The 22,745-nt window shown below is 40.5% G+C and overlaps 1 protein-coding gene across 5 annotated transcripts in view; it reads left to right on the top strand.

Annotated features, from left to right (window-relative positions):
* nav3 (neuron navigator 3) overlaps nt 1-22,745 on the top strand; it is a 460,146-nt gene that overhangs the window by 350,488 nt on the left and 86,913 nt on the right. For all 5 annotated transcript variants that reach the window (XM_055225660.1, XM_055225659.1, XM_055225658.1 and 2 more), the window contains exon 14: nt 14,100-14,229. In XM_055225660.1, the coding sequence (XP_055081635.1) occupies nt 14,100-14,229 (130 nt within the window). The remainder of the gene's footprint in view (nt 1-14,099; nt 14,230-22,745) is intronic.

Below are 22,745 nucleotides of genomic sequence, written 5' to 3'. Positions count from 1 at the left end.
CCTGTAATAAAACAGATGTCATGCAAGCATTACGTTCATCAACCATTTGTGTGAATGGTCGGTTTGGGTCTGGTAACCCTAGAGTGGGAGTGGTTTGGAGAGCTTTTTACAATGTAGTAAATGAATGATCAGCGTCAGGTGTCCATGTGAGTTTGTCATGAGATTGCAAGTTCTTACCATGAATTAGGGAGCTGAGTGGGGCTTCTAGGATTACATAATTTGGAATGAATTGTCTACAGTAAGAGCACATTCCCAGGAAAGACATCATTTGTTTTTTGTAATTGTTTTGGAAGATTTTGAATGGCTTCAATGCGTTTTGGAGACAGACTTTTACCTTTTGATGTAATGATGTGACCCAGGAATGTGACTTTTTCTTGAACAAATTGTAATTTTGAAAGACTAGCTTTATGGCCCTCTGCAGCAAGGTGTTGCAGGAGTTTGACTGTGTCTCTTTCACATTGGTGTTTAGTTAGACTGCAAATCATTATGTCATCTACATACTGAAGTAGGGCTGTCCCAGGAGAAAGGATTAGGGGTTCAAGACTTTTTCTGAGTGCATCATTATAAATGGTCGGACTTTCACAATACCCTTGACACAAGCGAGTAAATGTGTAAGCTCGGCCATTGAAGTTAAATGCCAACCAATATGGACTGTCAGGGTGGACTGGTACACTAAAGAAGGCATTTGACAGGTCTACAACTGAAAAGTAATTTGAATCAGGAGGAACTTGGGACAGAATAGTGTATGGGTTAGGAACGTTTGGAGCTCGAGACTGAACTGCAGCGTTTACTGCTTGTAAATCTTGAATAAACTGCCATTCGGTAGGCTGTTCTTTTTCCCTAATCTTTTTATTGGGAATAGAGGTGTACACATAGGGGAGTCATCACAAGGAACAATTACTCCTGATGCTTTTAGAGATTCAGAAACAGGTGTTATTCCCTCAATTGCTTCGCGCTTAAGGGGATATTGTGGTTTACATGGTCTGAAGTTAGATTTTGGGGTGATCACAACAGGTTCACAATTTTTGATGAGGCCAACATCATATTTGCTGGCAGATCACAGAGTTTTAGGAACTTCTTGTAGGGCTTGAACAACTGCAGCTTGTTCTTCCATTAGGAAACAGCTTGATTCATACTGTTCAGACTGTTCTCAATGCATGCACACTAGCTTGTAGTTTTTTACAAAAACATTGCAATGATGGAGAAAAAATAATAAGAATAATGGATCAGACGTTTGTGTCCAATCATTTGCTTGTTGACAACTTCTTACAAAAGGACCCAAATCATATTAATTATCAGAGGTACGTTTAGACACAGGAATATGTGGTACAGAGCTAGCAATAGAAAAGAAGGTGAGTTGGGTTGGTGTGAGAGATACAGACAAAACACATTTGTTTTGGTTCCAGTAGACATGATCAAGTGAAAGTGTGTCAGTTCTTTCTCTCCACCAACCTTTCTCATATTGCTCATCAGGTCCGGCTGACACATGGGAGATACATTGCAGATTCTCCGGTGTTTGAAATTCTGTTGCCACTGGGCAAATTTTGTTTTGAATATCTTTAAGAAGTGTGGAAAAACATTTTAAATTTTGCATTTTCTAATAGTAAGTATGCTTAAGGTTTTCAGTGGCACATTGTACAAATGAGTTGGAGAAGTTGGAAGTCAAATCAGACATTTTACATACTTTAATGCCTTCATGTGTTGAGATCAAGCACAGATTTAATTTACACATGAGGTCTCTTCCCATCAGATTGATGGGACATAGTTCTGAGAGTAAGAACGAGTGTGTGAATTTTGAATTTGGTTCATACTCACATTGTAGTGGAATGGTGATGTTTTGTTTAATTGTTTGACCTGATGAGCCAATTGAATACACATGTTTTCCACTTAATGTAGGTTTAGGATTAAATTGCATAGCTTTTATGACAGAATGTGTTGCTCCTGAATCTACCAAAAGTGATACAATCTGATCTGTGATTGCTAAAGACTATTGTGCGAATTTTTATAGTTTTCAGATGTATATTGAACATACATTTGACCATATGTTGTAAGGGTACTATTTTGTACTGTGGGGGTATGTGGCACAGTACCTTTCTCTGAAGTTGTAGGTTGATCAGGCTCATCAGCTGGGATCCCTCTCTTTCCAGTCCCATCCGACTCTAGTCAATCTGATGTGTTGGTTATAGCCAATAGTCTCGTATTTGAAGGAGCTTCTGAAGAAAGTGGACAGTTGCGCCCCCAATGTCCCATTTGTCCACAACGGTAGAATATATCATGAGGAAGGGCTGATCTTCTCTTGGGTTCTCGCCTTGTGTGTCCCGAAAATGTGCGTTGTGATGGCGGTTTCCATAGTCATGTGTTGTGTTTGCCTTGTACATGGTTATTGCTGCCATATGAAGTTCTTTCTGCATTTTGTCTTGTGTTGCTCTTTTCTTGTTGAGTATTTGTTCTTGTGCATGTGTGGCATGTCTTTTTAGCTCAGTTAAACAGGCAGCATTCCACCCAATACATGACTGCTTGACAGCTGAAGCAATTTCTGGCTTTTGTCCATTTAAAAAATAGGTACATAAGTGTGTTTCCCACACATCACGAGTGTCACCTAATGTAATAAGTCTTGTAAATCCACTATGAGTGTTGTACAGTTCAGTCAATCGTGTGAGAAAATCCTCGGGTTCTTCATCTTCTTTTTGTTTGCAGGCATTAATTTTGTCAGTGTCAATAGAAACTGGGAAGGCTTCTGAAATGGCAATGCATATCTTGTTTAAAGCGTCTCAATATAAAACATTAGAGTCATGTTCCCATTCCACATGATTGCACTGCAGTTCAGTATTTTGGAGTTGATGTGCTATTTTGTGCCAGTCAGTTGGTTTCATCCTTATGAGTAGTACTCTTTTGAGTTCACTCATAGTGGGTTTAAAATCCTGACAAAATGTCAAAAGTTCTTTAGGAAAATTTTCACCTGAGTGGGTGGGGTTTGGCAGATGCTGTGACGCAGCTGCGATTTCTGATGTGATCCAAGGGCGAAAAACCAGTGTTGGGCCTTCTGGTCCTGAGACCTCAACCATGGGCATGTTAAATGTTGTTTCTTCCTGTCGTTGGTGTAATCTGTGAGCGATGGGAGGTGATTCCTGTAGTGCTACAGATAGGGGAGCATTGGCTGAGATTGTCCGTTGTGAGTTTGTCTCACTCTGCTGTGGTTTTCTAACACTGTCTTGACGACCAGACCAAATTAGTTTTAGTTACAAGACCACGTGATTTCTCAAAGGTAAACTAATCACACAATATTTTAATTTCCTTTACAAATACAATGCATGAACTCACAACAAACGACATACATACCTTTTCACAAAGACATGACCTTTTTTAATACTACCACACTGAAATGATTTTAATTTTTAACTTTATGTATTCCAATAATGAACTTATTGTATTTATTTTATTTATTATTTTTAACATTTTAACACATACCGTAACTCCGCAATCAATTGTGCTCTCATGTAAATTCAAACGGCATATCAGAGGCATGGGGCTCTTTAAATATGTTACTGTCATTACGGTAATGTGCTTCCATGGTCCCTCGAAGATGTCCAATCAGAGCGCAGTTGTCGCCGGGATCCTCCCAGTCAATGCCGGGGCATCACTCTGGCCGTGTCTCATGCTGTGTCTCAATTCACCAATGTGCCTTGACCTCCGCCGAACCCCTGAGACTGTCTCACCGAACCCGTATGGTTTGATCGAACCCAGGTTAAGAACCACTGGTATAGACCCTCAGTCGTCCAGGTCTGATCCATAGCAAACGACAAAGTTAAATCTGTCAACTGGACAAATCTTTGTAGGAGTGAAGACGTTTCGCTGCTCATCCATGCCACTTCTTCAGTTCTAATCAGAATGCTGGTGGCCACTGCCTTAAATCTATCTGAGGGAAGGGTCTCACCACACTGAAACTGTAAATAGCTTCTTACATTCTGACCAGAACTGAAGAAGCGGCTTGGATGAGCAGCGAAACGTCTTCACTCCTACAATGATTTGTCCAGTTGACAGATTTAACTTTGTCGTTTGCCATATTCCCATATTCAAGGTGTGTCCTTAAAATACAAAAAATAAAAATAAATTTAAAAAATCTTATTTTTCTTTCACCACCCTAGAAAAAAGACCAAAACATTTTCAAATCAATCTTTTCAAAACCACCTCACATTTTATGCATGAGCTCATTTTCAGTTACATCCTCCACCGCTGTCTTCAATTAACTACTCTATGACTGAATTCTGCTCGCCTGACTTGTCGAGACAGGCAGAGGGGGCAGGATTTGTTGATGGGATTGGCTTAGAGGGTTGTAGGAGGAGAGGTTTGCAGATGGGAGAGGCAGTAGCATCAGAAGTGGAGCAAGGAGGTGCCTCTTTCAGTATCTCTATAGTTCTGGCTCCAGCTGTGTTAGACTGTCACACAGGTTTATTTACTGAGGAGAGGAGAGAAGGATCTAGGTCACAAGGAGACAAAGCAAGTGTCCAGACCCAAAGAGGTGAGTTGGAACAGCCATTATCTTAGAACTATTTTTTTTTTAAATCTATTTTGCTCTATTTTGTTAGCTTGTTTAGTTGGTTACGTGCTTTGAATTTTATAGACTTAAGATTGAACTAGTGTTGTTATACTAAAATTTCAAACTCGATTTTGATTCCAAGGAATACCCTCGATACTCGATACCAATTCCAATACCCCAATGGTTAAAAAATAATAATAATTAAAAAAATGACACTCTTTCTTCCAGGCAAGTCGACAGACCTAGTCCCTCCAGTGTGTCTTGGGTCTTTCCTGGGTGTGTGGAAATGTGCTTGTAATATTGCACTATTTGTTGAAATTCAGTTCATTTTTAGTTCTAGGTTTTCCTTTGGTTTGAAATGGTGTAAGTTTATGTAGTCCTGGTCAATTCCCATTATCACAGTGTTAGCTTAGTTTTAATCTCTTTAGCCTAGCCTAAGTGAAGGAACGTGACCTCCTCCTCTGAATATTGTATGATATCATGTTTGCATGAATGGATAGAGCCACAGCACTCATCTCAGGGGCTGGCTTCATTAGGAAAACAAGCAGAACACAATCAAAGTAATTTAAGCTACAGTTTAAGACTATAATTTTAAAATACACTGTAGTAGGGATGGGACGGCATATGATATTGCTCATAGCAATTAAAAAGGTACTCAATTAATTGTTTGCAACTTAAATGCGCATTTTCAAGACAACCATCCTGACTTGAGCCAAAAATATCCATCGTAACTGTACCATGTGAAATAAACTATTGAATGTGTTAGTTTAGATTTGTATGAATAATGGTATGTATTTGTGAGGACTTTTCTATTGCTAGGTTAGCGCTAGCTGAACAGCATTTGGCACAGGTATGGACCTAGCATCCACATGTGAACAATACAGTACAATACAGTAAAGTATGCCAAACTATACATCATCTTGTTCAGCTGCTCATTGGTTGTTAGCATAAAGCATCAGTAATGCGTAATGTGTAGTAATTGGTTGATACAGCAGTGAGAGAGAGAGCATAAACATTCTGTGATCTGGGGGTTCAGTGATCTGCAAAACCAATGATCATTGTCAAATTAGATGTCAATCAGCAGGTAACATTTGGGTTTATCATTGGGCAACACAGTTATCGCTGTTTGTGACTATATTCTGCCAGATATCAACAATAAATAAACTCTGATCCGTAACACTCCACAGGAACATGCCAGAGTGTGCCTTACCCATGCGCACAGATGAGATGCTAATGTGTGCACATCTTATATTTTTACGTACAATAATGCAAACTGCAGAATAAATCAACACCTTTCAAACAATAGCCAAATGAAGTTTAATTCATACAGCTAAACACAAATGTGCCAGAGCGCACGGTTCAAATGCGCACAATTACGCACGATATATTTTACCTACAATTATGTCAATATCAGAATAAACCACACTTACTTGAGAACAGCATCCAATCCATCAAAAAATAGGATCCTCTACTCCTGAGTCCACAGCCATCTTCACTCTTTGCCATGAACCACTCTGGGTCAGAGATGCCTTTAGTATAACTTGTACAGCATCCACAGTGTCCTTGACCACGTACTTCCTTTGTTTTTTCCGTTTCGTCATGTTTAGAACGCAAAACAACAGTGCATCAATGCGCACACATTATGCACGGATTTCTGCATCCACTCTGCTTCGTTTACACACTTGTCAAGCCCCGTCTGTTTACGGAAAAGCATGGCATGCCATACATCATCGTGTTCCACTGCTCATTGGATGTAAGGGGAAAATGTCACTAAATTTGTGTAATGTAACTGGTTGATTCTACCAGAGAGAGAGTGGGGCATAAACTTTCAGTCATCTGTAGCACTGATTCACTGTCTGGGACTCCAGTAACCCACAACCCCCACCTTACTGGCAAGCATTGGTGTCATTCAGAAGCTAACACGTATGTTTAGCACTGAGGAACAAAGTTGGCACTTTTAGAAATTTATTGTGCCTGAAATTGACAAAAGAAATTTTAAAAAGTGACGGAGCAGATTTCACGTCTGGAATACTTTCCGGCAGCAGATTGGACATGGAGGATCTAATTTATTTTGTGAACATAATTTCTTCACTGGATTATATTCTCTGGACCTGTACGGAACGAGAGACCAACTTTCTGGGAATATGTTGATGTTTAACTGAACAATAGCCCTCAAAGTTAAGTGAAGTCCAAATGCAATTTTTGCTTTTCTGTAAAAACAGCTTTCCTGTCAGCACTGTGGTGATTGCAGGTGAAAATGGTTTGCATATTCAGAAAGACAAACGCCGTAGCTTTCATTTGATGTATAGATTGTGTGGGTGGGTGACGCAGAATTATATGTACATTGCTGTAGAGTTGTAAAGTAGGGCCACAGTGTTGGAATGTTTACAGGTTCATAATTATCGTGATAATATCGTCAAACGCAATTATTTTGGTCACAATAATCATGAGTCTAAATTTTAATATTGTCCCATCCCTACACTGTAGTTGCATTGATATCAACTGTAGTGTTAGCTGTTGGGCTGTTGTATTTCAGAATGAGTTGGAGATGCCATATTAAAGAGCCTATACCCCATTTTATGTATTTTCATGTATTTGAACAAAGCATGTCTTTCCCCAGTACAGAAATATTTTATAACCAGCTCTTGTGATCAGAAAAAGTCATCTTTGTACTGTTGGCATTTAATTATGAAGTGTTTTATTGTCATGGAGTGCACTGTGCATGCTAGTTGTTGTCAGCTTTACCACTATGGCATGAAAGTTATGAAAAACGCTTATAAACTCATCGTGGTGAATAATGTTCAAAATGTATAAGGTAAGTGAGGAATGACTGGTAATAAGTTTGTTTACATGTCTAAGTATTGGGACCTTGTTAGCGGTAAATCTTTTTTTCATTTGGGGAATAATGTGGTTATTTGGAAAATCTGACTCATAACCTACTGATAACCTTTGATTATAAAAGACAAATAGATAAAAGACTGTAAACAATAGACTTTATAGAGATTTGAATTAGATTGTTTTGTCTAGTGTATATAGTTACAAAAAGCCTTCTGTCCGAGACTTTAAATTTGCATGTGACCTTTTCGACACTTACATAGAAAGTTTATGTTGAACTTTTTTTTTTTTTTCAGAATTCAGCTGTGCCTCCACATTATATCACTATGGATCCGGGTGCATTTGAATTACTGTCTGTCAGAATATGGGAAATGACCAACCAGGGGGCAGGTCATGAGGAAAAGTCGGGTAAAACGTCACCAACAAGACACTAGAGACTTCACAGGCAGCTCAAATAGTCCATAAAAAGGTGTTGCTGAGAATGGTTTTACTATTGGAGCTGAAGTAATGTCTAATCTGATTGAGCAACCTACCCTTGCTCAATCAGATTATGAAAAAAATAACACTGCTGCTATAGCAATTAACAATTAAATCTTATTGTATCTTTGGTTTGGTTAGCTTAGCTTTAACTAGAGCCAACAGCTCATGCACTTTAAACGTGCTCTATGTAACTTGTCTATATTAGTGTTTTGTCGGAAATGTTCCACTATATAGCATTAACCTAATCAGTCAAAATAGAACGCTAGAGTATTTTCTATTGCAAAATGAATGCTCTGAAAAACTTATATTCTTACTGTGGGTAGTCTTGCTTTGCCACAGATTCGTCCTGTAACTTGACCTGGTGGCGTCACCTGCTTGTTTCCAAGAGATATGTACTTGTAATGCAATAGCAAATGACGAAGTTTAAATCTGTCAACTGGACAAACTGTTGTAAGACTGAAGACGTTTCGCTGCTCATCCAAGCCGCTTCTTCACTTCTGGTCAGATTGTTGGTGGCCACTGCGTTATATCTGTAATGCAATACTTACAACATTACAGGCTAAGCAATTTGGCAATAACATCTCCATGGAGACAAGCTGGTTATGTACCTCTACCCGAAAAGTTACATAGAAGTTCTTTAATGTCAAATCATTTGCCACCCCCCTACCTCTCTGTGCCTACTCAGAGTTGCACAATTGTTTAAGTGTCAAATAACCTAACAAGATAAGACTCCAATTTTGTTCAGTTATGGTAAGATTAATACCAACTGCAATATTACATCAAAATACATGAACAATAGCTTTTTAAAATCCATTTTGTCTGTAGAACATGTTAAACTACAGTTGCTGTTTGAGAGTTGTCTGTTTATTTCCAAATGTCAACCCCTCTAAAGGCCTCTGTATCAGTGTGTGATGGACAAAATAGTCTCTGGGGCGACATGGAGATTTTTGGGGTGAATTATTTTGCACCATCTGCCCTTGTTTGTCAAATAAATGGGCCAATATCCAGACTCTTACTTCTCTCTTTTCTCTCCCTTTCCATCCCTTTCTTCTCTCTCTCTCATCTTTCCTTCACTTGCTTCTCTCTCCACACCTACGCCTCCTCTTCCAAGCCTCCAAGTTTTTCCTGTCTCCTCTCTCTCTGTCTCAATCTGCCCTTCTTCTATCTCTCTCGATCTCCCTTTCTCATCCTCCGCATCTCATTCTTTGTTCCTCTGCTCTTTCTCTCTTCCTCTTCAGTAATCTCTCTCCACTGATTCCTTCCATCTGTCCTTCCATCTTTCTCTCCTCTTTTTCTATCCTTCCTTCATTCTTCCCATCTTCTCTCTCTTCCTCCTCTTCCTCCTTCTCTCCTCTGTAGCAATTTCTCTACCCCACCCCCCACCTCCACTCGCTGTCACCCATCACTGTTTCTTTCTCTCTTTCTCTGCCCCTCATTTTTCTACCCTCTCTTTCACACTCTTCCTCTCTGACCCTTCATCTTTCTCTCCCCCTTTTTCTATCCCCAATCTATTCTTCCTTCTTTGGCGACGCTCCCCTCCTCTCACTCTGCTCCCTTCTTCTCTCCCCTTTTCTCTGTCTTTCTTGCCTTTTCTCTCTGTCCCCTCTTATTCTTTTCTACCCCTCTCTTTCTCTCTGCTCTGTACATTTCTCCTCATTGTTAATTTAACCAGTTCCCTCTCCCCCCACACTCCAAACCCTGTTCTGGGGGTGGGTGGGTTCATGTGTGCCTTTTTTACCCAGGATGCTCGCTGTTCCAGTGAGACGACTGATGACGTTGCCGTGGCAATGCAGGTCTAGTGCAGCGTGTGATTCAACACAGTTCTGTCAGAGTACATTTTAAAAGAAGAGGCCATGAAATATTTAGAAAAGTAAAGCCACACAAGCTTTAAACTTGGCTTGGGACAAATGAAAGGTGTTGATTTTAACTTGTCTTATAAACGTGGAAAAAAAACAGGAGTTCATTTTAAAGTAGAGTGGTCATGATACTTGAACTTGATTTCGATACATAAGTAATAGACTCAATACTCAATATCGATTCCGATACCACAATGATAATAGAAACATTCTTTAGACAGATTAAATGGTAGTACTTTATTTAATATTGCCATGTGGCCTTATTTCTATGTAATGCCTCAGTTGTCCACATTCCATAGTGGTCCATAGTGCTAACAACACCTAGCATGCTAACAGTGCAGCCTTTCTTCCTGGTGTGATAAAAATGTTTTATTATTATTTCCCTCAAGACAAGCAGATGACACCACCAGGCCAAGTTACATGACAGATCTGTGGAAAGGAGTCAATGCTGCATTCCATGAGTTGAGTATGGGTTTAAAAGTAATAAATATACATATAAATAAATACAAGAAAGATATGTTTAATGCCATATTGTGGAAAATTCCAGGCAAAGCAACAACCACACAAGCAGTTTTTAATGGCCACAGTTGTTCACAAACAATCTATAAATGAATATTCACACCGAAGTAGCAGCTGCGCCTTCCTCTCATTTCCTCTGATTTAAGTGTTTCTAATCACACTTTCCACACATCAGCACCAAGGACCAAGCTTTTCAAAACGTCGGAATCACCAGACCCATAAAGTGTCTGTCCATCCATCTATTTATCTATATGTTTCTATGATCTATTTATGAACACCGTTGAAACCTTCATGACATTGAATTTCTTCATGTCTGAACACAAAAGTGACGATGGAGCTTTAAGTGAGTAGCAAACAAATGGTCTTTTAAAGTGATATAAGCTTAGTGCTGAAGATGGTGATTCATTCTTAGTCTTGGTTTAGTCGTGGTTTAGTCATGGTTTAGTCCTGATTTAGGCCTGGTTCAGTCTGCGCTCAGTCCTAGTTTAGTCCTGGCCCAGTCCTGGTTCAGTCGCCATTTCAGTCCCCATTTCAGTCCCCATTTCAGTCCCCAGTTCAGTCTTGGTTTAGTTCCGGTTCAGTTCTGGGCCCCTGGCATAGTCTTGGTTCATTTCTAGTCTAGTCCTGGCTTAGTCTTGGCTCACTCCTGTTTCAGTCCAGGTTCAGTCCTGTTTTAGTCCTGGTTCAAATCTAGTTTAATTCTGGTTCAGTCCAGTTGAGTCCTGGCTTCTTAGTTTTCTCCAGCTTTGGTTTATGCTCAGTCCTGGTTTAGTTCTGGTTCCTTTTACTTATTTTTACAGCTGCTAAAAACAATACTATTGAGGCTCCGTGAACTTACAGAATGTGTTGTAAAAGTTCACATTAGTCTAATAATGAATTATGAAAAGCCAAAAGTAAAACTGAACAAAAGTAGGAGTGATCTATCCTATATATCTGAAGGGAGGAACTAAGTACACTGAAACTGGAAATGGGTATTGTTTACAGTTTCTGTATGTTGGTCTATTGAGCTACACTAAGTGTGCACTGTGCCTGAGTCATACTTAGCATATTCATTCAACTCTTAATGGGTGCTTTCATACTTATTGGCATCTTGACTCGCTCTATTGTTCTCTTTATTTACTTTGTTTGCTTTGGGTCTGGAGATGGAGTCATAGATGGGGGAAAGATTGCTTTTTTGAGAGGGGAGTAAAAAAATGCTTCTTTGAGAGAGTAATTAAACATTTTCAGAGGATCCTGCCTTTGAACAAAAAGGAAATATCAAATAATGGATTTTGAAATAAAATAAAAATGTTACTCAATCTCCTGCATAGAAATTATGTTTGGGGGTTTTTCTCCATGCATGTTTTCTGGTTTGATGAATGACATTTTTCAAATGATTTAAACATTTAGCTTTGGGGTAGTTGACAAATAAGACATTTTTAGCCTAAAAAAAGTATAATAGTAGTAAAATATAATTTACTGAATAATTCATATGTTTACTATTATTAGATGTACTTTTTAGCATATATTTATTAGCATTGCCTGGAAATTGTTTTGATTTGATACATAAAACTGATCCTTCGTTTCTCCATGTAACTTTTTCTTGAATGTGCACTGTGGAACTTTTTGGGCGGAGGGTACGTCACCAGCTTCTCTCCATGGAGAACTTGTTTTACCTATAATATTCTGTATTATTGCATTAAACTTATCAACTGACGTGGAGCCAAACATATAGCACCACCAGGTGAAGTTACAGGTGGATCCAATAGTGAGAAATATCACTATAGAGACATCCAGGTGATGTACCCTCTACCAGAAAACTTACATAGTGTACATTTAAGACTATTTGTAGATCTTTGAACCATTAAAAAGCCAATATGGTGCTTTTTAAATGACTTCTGCATTTAGCTTTGGTGCAGTTGACCATGTGGACATTTCTAGCCTAATTGCAGTTAGATTTCAATATTTTTTAAGTGTTAATTTTTTAAGTCAATTTTCAATGAATTGTGTAGTTAGTTTGTAATAGTCCACCCCCCAGTTATGTTTGTAATTTAATTAACAAGCATAATTCTCTCTTGCTTATACTTTTTGAAATTGTTGTAAAGGTTTGTCTGTATTTTGAATTTATTTTAACGTTTTATTATTGAGCATAATAAAATTTAATATCAGCCTATATTGTATAAGTTTTATATAGCAGCATTTAGCAGACTTTCTTTTCATTGTATTAATGTACTGCTGTAAACGTAGGCTACAATTATCTTTTATGGCCATATTGTGAGACATATTTTCCCAAATCAATAAATGTAATAACTCCAGACTGAGCTGCTTTCTTTGAATCATTGTTCCTCCATTTGAGTTGATCCCTGAGTTTCTCCTTTGACCAGTGAGAAATATCTAAACTTTTCGAAAAGTATAATTTCCTACCTGTATTTTTTACTATCAAGCAAAAAAAGTTTTTCTTCTTTTCGCATTAAAGGTCGTATGTTAGGCAAAATTGACCTTTGTGAGCTTTCAGCCATGTTAGTATGTTATTTTGTCATCAAAAACACACCTGGAGTTGTGTTTTGTTTTTTGTTTTTCATTCACACATACTTGAGTAAACATTTATTTTTAGTCTGTCTACATCTCCACTGCTCAAAATGCTCTGCTCCACCTCGTGATATAATTAAGCGGCAGTTTTCAAGTTAACAGCTTCCTTTTACCTTTTGTTTACTATGTCTAGAATAACTGTATATGTTCTATCCAGTACCAGCCTTCAGTACAATATTGGTTTACAGGATGGGTGTAGTCTGTTAAAATTTATAATAAAATGCAAGTCTTACAAATTTTTATTTATTTATTTATTTTTTTGCGTTGCTATGGAAAAGGGTCTGAAAATCATTCATTGTCTCTGTCTCTCGTGACTATTGCTTATATGGAGTGCAGCTACAGAGCCCAGTGTGCTCAGACAGGGGTTGACAGGGTTCTGATGGATCTGATCTTTGTAAATTTGAACGCTGATGATTTTTGACAGTTCATTTAGAGCAGATTAAATATCTGTATTTGGACCATATGCTTTTGGTTTAGAACAGCCACTGCAGTGATAGAGCTAACAACCAAGATCTTTTGTTCTTGTTTAGTGAATAAGAAGCTTAACGACCAATAAGCTACATAATTTCAATCTAAATACCCAAGTTAATTAGGCTGAAATTGATTAACAGGACTGTATTTACAATTTCACATCCATTACCTCATTATGTAGTCTTTGTTTTTCATATTTTTTTATTATTTGCCAAACCTCCTTGTCAATGACTGATCTTGTCTGATCTCAGAGGCTAAGTACTGTAAGTCTGTACCTGGTTAGTACTTGGATGGGAGACCACTGGGAGTACCATGTGCCACAGTGGGGCAGCAATGGGTTTACTATATAGTGTTTTTGTGTCCTTTGGCAAGACACTTCACCACCGTGCCTATTATAAATGTGGTGTGTGAGTGTTGGTGGTGGTCAGACGGGCTGATGGTGCAGATTGGCAGCCTTACTTCCATCAGTTTGCTCCAGGACAGCTGTGGCTACAAAAGTATCTTAGTGAGCGTGGAGTGAAGGAATAATAATAATTGTAAAGCAACTTTTACCATCTGTTTGTATCACTTAAAATTCATGTACTGTTGGTGTTGAGCCTGGATAAATAGATTTGTAAGTGGGGCATCAAATCAATTGTGGTTACTTGTATATTGGACTGTTGACTTGAGATTTGATTTGGGTAACTATAGCAAAAAACAAACAAAAAACCTTTCTCTGCACCGTAAAACCCACATTTTGGAGTGATTTCTGATTTAGTTACATTTTGCTGTGTCTTGGTCTAATATAAATGTTTTTGTTTTTTGTTTTTTTTTTCCTTTCTTGTGTTTTGTAGTTGGGACGACAGCAGTTCTGTGAGCAGTGGCTTCAGTGACACTTTGGACAACATCAGCACAGACGACATGAACACTCCGGCCTTGTACAACGGGGGCAGTAGCGGGCAGCGCAAGAGCAAAGCAGGACAGGTGAGGAGTCAAAGTCATTCATACATTTTTATTTATAAAACGTGTAGGGTAGTACAGTTAAAGTAAAGACATTTTCATTTGTTTGTAATGAGAAGTTAATTTCAGTCAACCAGACAAAATTTTATATTTATTATAATTTTACATTAGTCAAGTTGAAAATTACAGGAATTTATGGCATCTACCCAGAAAACTGAGGGATTACACAGACATTTGTCAGTGGGAAAATAAAATTAAACAGGACCTTGGGCTATGTCATTGTGTCGTAACGGGTGTGTGTAGCAGACCAAAGAATGCAGACTTGGGGCAGAATTACAGTATTTATTGTAGACAAGGGACAAAGTACGAACAGAAGGTGATCTGGAGGTGAGCAGGTGAGCAGGAACACAGGAACACAGGAACCAACAGGAACCGACAGGCACGACAGGAACGCAGGCATGACAGGAACACAGGAATCAAGTGACACGACAGGGATGAAGTGAACACGACAGGGATGAAGTGAACACGACAGGGATGAAGTGAACACGACAATGATCTCGCGCTGAGTCTCTTCTCCCAGCTCCTCTTATGCACAGCAGGTGTGGTGATTGCGCTGATGAGCTGCAGGTGCGTGCAGGAGGAGCCAGGAGCCCAGCCCAGATCTGGCAGGTGAGGGAGGGAAGGAGCAGGACAGGAGGAAACTCAGGAGCGGACAGTGCAGATCATGACACATTGTCAGTGCGAGCCAGTTTCCACAATAAAAGAATGAAGCTGTCAGATCCTGCTAAACGCTAATGCTAACTTAAGTTTGTTCAACTGTCAGATATAGTTATGCATACAGACAGATCTTAAATGAGATTAGTGACTCATAATTCAATACAAAAGATAACCTTGGTTTCTATGGTTGCAACATTTTCCTTTCGCTTTCAATGGGAGTAAATGCCGTACAATGTTACAAAGTGAGGTTATCTGAAAACACTAGCATTCTTCAGACCAGATGTAGTTCTTATGCTAATATATTTATCAAATTTTCCCACGTTTGGCAGCTTTTGTGGTTTATAATTATACTTTCCGGAAATAATTACATCACAGTAGGTAACTCCATAACTGTTACCTAGCAACCATACTGTATACTGAGGTGAACCTTGTCAAATTTACACAGTTTTGTGTATGTGACCAGGCCCGGCGACAGAAATTTAGGGGCGTAGGGCAAGAAACCTCACATGGGCCCCCTAATATAAATAAATAGGAAGGAGGGCTCAAGTCTGGGACCTTAAGACCCTGGGGCCCAGGACAATAGACCTCTTTCTTCATGGGTTGGCCCCTTCCTATCTCTCTGAGCTTCTGTTTGTCTATGTTCCCAATAGAACAGCTGGTACACAGCTATTAGAACAGCCAAATCTTTAAATATTTTTAAATCTTTGTTGAAAACTCATTTGTTTGCTTTGACTTTTAACACAAGCTGAGGAGGACTCTTGTATTTATTGTGTTCTGTTATATTTTTGCATGTTTGTTTTTAGGCCCGAGCCCATACAGGGCGTAGGGCTTATTGCTTCCTATTGCAGACTGTTTTCACGAAGTTGCGCACTTGCACCTCCTGCCCTGACTCCTGCATCCTAGCAACCCATGCCATAGGCATCGGATATGCATATTTGTTCTTGCTAGCATGTCAGCGTCAACAGTGAGACAACATCAATGTTGATGCAGGCAGCGCGAAGCGCTCATGTCCCCAAACACACTCCTGGCATCGAGCCCTATCCAAGGCCCATGTCGCAGGCATGGGCCATATTTATTACTGCTAAAATGAATGGAAGTCAATGGCATGTCAATGGCGGACTCCGACGTCATGGTGAATGATGGGCGCGGTTGTGGAATTTCTAATAGTCAAAAGCCTTAAAGATATAAAAATCAACAGAGAAGTTGTCTTGAATCAAAGGTCTGGTTTATTGAATCAACTGTGCACAATTGTCAAAGAGCTGTGTCCCTAGCAGTGTCGTCTCGCCCTCAGCTGACAAATGTAAACAATACAGAGTATTTATACCACCAAAACAATCTTGCCAGTTTAGTCTAATCAAAGTGGCTGGAGGACGTCAGACACACAAACAAGAGATACACCTTATACATAACAACAGATGGTATTACGAAGGTTAGGTCAAAAGATTTATGCTAAAGAAAGCCATAACAATTCCCCCCTTTTGATTATAATAAATCACATTTATTTTTAATCAACTCAACTTAAATCTTTATTTCAAAATCACACATAGAAAAACATGAAAACATATACTCAAAATCATACCCGAATACACATTTAAAAAAAAAAAAAAAGAAAGAAAGAAGGAAATGAGTCTTACAATTGATTAAAATAAAATCACAGAAATAACATAACTGTTGTATTCATACTGATTATGGAACACATAGAAGGAAAAATACAACCTGATTGGTAGTATTGATTTAAATTACACACATCATTAAAGTTTTCTGTTTTTTTTTTTTTCTCTTTTCTTATTTTATATATATTTTTTTTGTTTAATCAAAATGCTCAGCAGCCCACTCCATGCCCAAGCCGTTGCTGGACGCGTCCGCGCCATCAGCCGCCACCCAGAACATGAAATGGAACTCACTGAGGTTGAATTCTGCTCATCTGGAGCATAAGTTGTGTAACAAACGAGTCGTCGTCAGAATCAAAAACATAATTGGGATCAGGTGGATACACAACAGCCTCAATATTGTATTGATTTTGGACAAAAGGAGAACTCACTATTTGACGCATAGCTTTTAACAGACAGGGGACCACACAGGAGCACAAGATTAAGATCATACCTACAATTATGGCCAGATTGATAAGAACATGCTGCCAGGAAGAAGTCACCCATTGGAGAAAGGAGAAGGAGTCAGAGGTGACAGTATCCCCTTCCATCACATCATGGAGTCTGGTCAAATTGGCAATACCCCTTTGAATAGCTCCCCCGTTTTCATCATTAGCAGGAATTTAGGTACAACACCTTGAGCCGATAATTGCACACACACCACCCATGCTAGCAGTCAGGTGGTCAAGGACGATACGATTTTGAAGAGCAACAGCTCGCAGACCATGCAATTCAGCTCGCTGGGCCTCGAGAATGGAGATTGTGGTATTAACAAATGAGGAGAACCTATAACTGAGAGTCTCCATTCTAAGCATTAATTTTCCTACACCAATTTGGGGAAACAAGGAGAGGAGTACTTTCTCCCCTGTGGTCCAGAGTTTGTGGTCATCTATTTTATTTATTTATTTATTTAGAAAAGGGACAGTGCATATTAATGAACATAAGATACATATGTAAATATGCCAGATTTTAGCCACAGGCTAGTTTTCATCTGTTGTCCTTGGACAGGTTGACTGTCACATTTAACATGAAATACCACATACACAAAATACAGTCAAATATATACAGGGCAGGACAGAAGCCAAGTCAAAAACATAAACTCAGGAGGGTTACTACAATTTTTAAAGTGCTGTGTGTATTGCACAAGTCCTAAAGTGCTGTGTGTATTGCATAAGTTCTAAAGTGCTAAGTGGGACATCAGCACCCCACAAAGGATCATGGGGTGCCATTTCAGGTACACTCAGGGCGCGTTAATTCTAGGTGCCGTCTGAGGGAGAGCTGATACAATATAGGAATGGTCAGCGGGAATTGCTGCAGCACAACGGCCAATCCACCCTTGTGGAAGGCAGTCGTACATACGGTAGCCACACAAAAACATATAACCTTCTGAAGGGACAGTGCCTAATACATCAGGAATAGCATAATAGGGTGCACAAAAGCTCCCAGGAGCTGCCTGGGAGACGTTTAACTTGGAGGAGCCGGGCAAATAAGTGCAAGGACTGTATACCACAGAACAGTAAATCAGAGGCAGTTTGCCTACGTGAACTGGTTTGCGGGTGACATTAGCAGTGATGACTGATGAGTTGCTCCTCAGACCGAATTTGGGTATAACACACAAATTTAGAACCAGGCCGAATGTGAACTGGACCGAAAATAGACACATTTAATACATACATATTTACTACAATACATTTAACCCTCAAGACTCCCCCCCCTGATAGAGGGAGAAGCAGCAGTAGGCTCAGGAGCCATGTAAAAGCAAAACAATACCCGTGGATGTACGATGGGAGATCAATGAGTCAGTTCCGGTTGCCACGAGGCCTCAGCACACGGTCAGTAGGTTCAGGAATGCGGAGTCATGTCCATGAACCAGGAGGTCTCCCTCATGGCTTGCGTCCGCTGGGACCCACCAAAGGGTCTGATCCAGTCTCAGTGGTGGGGGCAGCGCTCGCCAGGGTCACACGATGCTTCCTCGAGTGGAGAAGGGACAACCCGGCAATGGGAAGCATGAATCCAGGTGCCCCGCTTTGCAACTTTCACTGCCGTGTCGGTGATGAGGGGAACCACGTAAGGTCCCACCCAGCATTGCGAGTGCCAGTGTTTGCGTCTGGTTTCCTTGACCAGAACAGAATCTCCCACTCGGATATTATGCAGTACAGCCTCAGCTGCCGTTGGCAGGGCAGCTTTAACCTGTACAGAAATAGAAGACAAAAGTGCATTAAGTTCCTTACAATATGCCAAAACATTGTCATCGCACAAGGAGCTGTGTGAAAGTTCCCTTGGAGGTGGGCCAAGACCAAGATTTGGGGGTCTCACAAACAGTATTTCAAATGGACTCATGTTACATCAGGATCGCACCCTCATTCACATATACATGAGAGCAAGAGGGAGGGCTTTGACCCATGAAAGTCCTGTGTCTTCACAGATTTTGGCAAGTTTGCGTTTCAATGTGCCATTTTCCCTTTCTACCATACCCGCAGATTCAGGGTGATAAGAAGTGTATCTGCGGAGATCAATACCTAAAAATCGGCCCACCTCCTCAACTATCCTGGCCACAAAATGCGTCCCATTATCACTTGATATTTTTTCAGGAATGCCCCACCGTGGCACAGTCTCAGTTATGATTATGTTTTAAGTGTATTTATAACTTGGCCCCAGAACCACTCAGTACATTTATACAAAGATTAAACAGCACCAGAGTGACAAGAGGCACCATAAACAAGAACTGTACAATCCCACAACGCAGAACCTCTTTTGGACAGTCCGCCTTTTCATATCAGAGCTGCAAACTGTGGAACTCACTGCCCACTGAAATAAAAAACATTTCTGAGTTGAAAATGTTCACCTCTAGGGTTAAGAAATGGCTGAAAATGAGTCAAAACTGTACCCACTTGTAAATAGGCAGTATGACAGAGAGAGAGAGAACGTGTGAGTGTTGAATGTATTTTTGTGCACTGATGTATCTATTTTATGGGGCAGGTGTTTTAATATATTTTGCATATTGGTGAATTGTGGAGAAGCTCAACCAGGGACGGGAGTTGAGAATTAGCTTTTGCTACAAACTCTATATGCATCACATCAGCTGCAATGTTCATGTTGTAACTATGTCAGATTGCATTGTCCCTGTCAAATAAATATATAAATAAATAAAAATAAATAAATAAATGAGTGCTTTAACCACGGCATGACTTGAAGCATGTTTACATGGGAACACCTCGACATGTCGTGACCAGGCATCAACTAAAACCAAACAAAATCTCTTACCTTCACATGGAGTGAGTTCAATGAAATCCATTTGGATGTGTCCAAACGGTCGATTTGGTGGTAGGTGCGCTGCTTGCGGGATTGATTTGGTCCTACCTGGATTGTGTGCCAAACAAATAGCACACGACTGACAAAACTTCTGCGCATAAGCACAGAAGCCCTTTGTGAACCAATTTTGTGTGACCAGATCAACCATTGCCCCCTTTGAGGCGTGGCCACGACCATGAGAAAGTATTGCCATGTGCCTGAAGAAGTGTTTGGGTAGGCAAGGCTTGTTGTCAGGGCCAAGCCAGATGCCCTCTCGCTTCACAGCCCCATGTTTAGTCCACAGAGTGATTTCAGATGGTGTTGTGAAGCTCTGCATAGCTGATAAAGATGAAGGAATGTCAACATTAGTGGGTGAAGAAGCAAGACACAGAGAGTGTGTTGTCTCAGACTGATAGGACGCAGCCTTCGCAGCTGCATCTGCTCGCCTGTTACCTAAAGAGACAGGGTCATTGGAGTTAGTGTGAGCGTGACATCTGCAAATAGCCACCTCCGAAGGCAACAGAATTGCCTCCAAGAGGTCAGCAACCTGGGAAGCATTCAAAATAGGTTTACCATCAGATTTCAAAAACTTGCGGTGTCTCCACAGACCCGCCCAATCATGACACACGCCAAAAGCATAGCATGAGTCAGTGTAGATGGTCACAGATTGTCTAGCTGCAAGTTCACAAGCTTTAGTTAGTGCCACCAATTCTGCAGTTTGTGCAGAAAAGTGTGAGGGCAGGGGTCCTGAAAACACTGTGTCATGGTCAGAACACACAGCAAATGCCACCCTATTTCTGCCGGTGTTTGTGTCACGGGATGCAGATCCATCTACATAGAAAATCAAATCAGGGTTAGTTAAAGGCTCTTCCTGCAAATCAAAGCGAGAAGCACATACCAAATCTATCTCTGACACACAGCAGTGTGGCTCGCCATCCCCCTCAATGGGCAGCAGAGTTGCAGGGTTTAGTTGAGCACACCTTTTAACTTTGACATTTGGCAACTCCAAGAGAATGGTATTGTACCCCAACCAGCGAGCAGTGGACAAGTGAGAGGTTTTCTGTTTAAGCAAGATCAGAGAAACAGCATGTGGTACTAACAGAGTGAGGTCAGAGTAACCCACGAGGTCACATGATGCTAAAACAGCCTTCTCAGCTGCGGCCACAGCACGTAAACACCGGGGCCGACGAGCAGCAACAGGGTCAAGCTTAGCAGAAAAGTAAGCGACAGGACGAAGGGCACCCCCATGTTTCTGAAGGAGAACAGAAACCATGCATCCATCACGTTCATACACTGTCTGAGTGAAAGGTCGAGTTGGGTCGGGCAGACCCAGAATCAGAGGTGTCTGCAAGGCTTGTTTCAAGTCACAGAAAGATTTTTCTGCTTCCTCAGTCCAAGTAATTTTGTCACACGTGCGTAGAGTTTTACCATGAATGAGTGCACTCAGAGGAGCCTCTAGAACTGAATAACTGGGAATGAACTGTTGACAGTAAGAACAAATACCTAGAAATGACATGAGCTGTTTTTTAGTTTGAGGCTTTGGAATGTTTTGAATGGCTACAGCCCGTTTGGTAGGAATAGTTTTGCCTTTTTCAGAAATCACATGACCCAGAAAAGTGACTTCCTTTTTAACAAATTGCAATTTGGAAAGGCTAGCCTTGTGGCCATCGGCATGCAAATGTTTCAGAAGTGACACTGTGTCACGTTTACACTGTTCCTCAGTAGGAGCACACAAAAGAATGTCATTGACATATTGCAATAGACATGTGCCTTGGGTCAACTCAAGTGGAGTTAATGAATCACGCAGTGCTGCATTATGCCATGTAGTAGCATGAATGAAACCTTGACACATCCTAGTAAATTTGTACAGATTGCCATCATATTCAAAAGAGAACCAAAATTGAGAGTCCTTGTGCACTGGGACTGAGAAAAAAGCATTTGCCAAATCAACCACAGAAAAAAAAAATTGCTTCAGGTGGAATCTGTGATAGAATTGTATATGGGTTTGGAACCACCGTGGCAACTGGTTCAACTGCTTCATTCACAGCTTTCAAATCTACTGTGAATCGCCATTTTTTAGGTTCACCAGGCTCACATTGCTTTTTAACTGGAAAAATTGGGCTTCCCAGATTCACTTGGGACAATAACACCTGCTTTGCACAAATCATTGAGCACAGGAGCTATACCTGCCTTAGCCTCAGGACGAAGGGGGTATTGTGGCCTACAGGGACGCACGTTAGATCTAGGCGTGATTACCACTGGCTGACAACTGCGTATGAGACCTACATCTGTGGGGCCTTTCGCCCAAAGATCAGCTGGTATACCCCTCAGTTCTAGTATAGCTTCTGCTTTTGCTTCTGCTTCAGCCTGGGACAAAAAAACAGCCTGTCTCAGCAAAGTTATCAGGGAACACCCAAACGCACCGGGATGCCTGGAGGGAGGAGGGATAGCCCATCCTCCAGGCCTGAGCAGAGTGAGAGAATGAAACAGTGACGTCGCTGGTCTGTGCCCAATCATTGGCAGCTAAGCATTGCTCAACAAACAACCCCACCCCAGTCCACTCAACTTCTTTTGGTTTAGATAACGCTATGTAGGGGTGAGTCTCTAAAAAATAGAACAGAAGCCTGCAGAGACTGTGGGTTAGACACAGAAATAGCAGAGTACTGATTTGACCAGTACAAACATTCAGTAACTAACACATCCCCACTACTCTCAACCCAAAGTTTTTCAAAATCCTGAAATGCCGTCACAGGCACATCAACAGAACACTGCACGTCTCCCACATCCCTCAACTCTGTGCTCTCTGTTGGGCATAGTCTGTCAATTGCCAAATCAAGTAAGTCATTTGAGGGAATTGGGGACAATTTCCAGTGAAAATTATAA

Source organism: Periophthalmus magnuspinnatus, chromosome 12 (assembly GCF_009829125.3).
Source record: "Periophthalmus magnuspinnatus isolate fPerMag1 chromosome 12, fPerMag1.2.pri, whole genome shotgun sequence".
Lineage (NCBI taxonomy): Eukaryota > Metazoa > Chordata > Actinopteri > Gobiiformes > Gobiidae > Periophthalmus > Periophthalmus magnuspinnatus.
The sequence above is the reverse complement of the archived record's forward strand: the minus strand, read 5'-3'. Positions and strand labels throughout refer to the sequence as shown.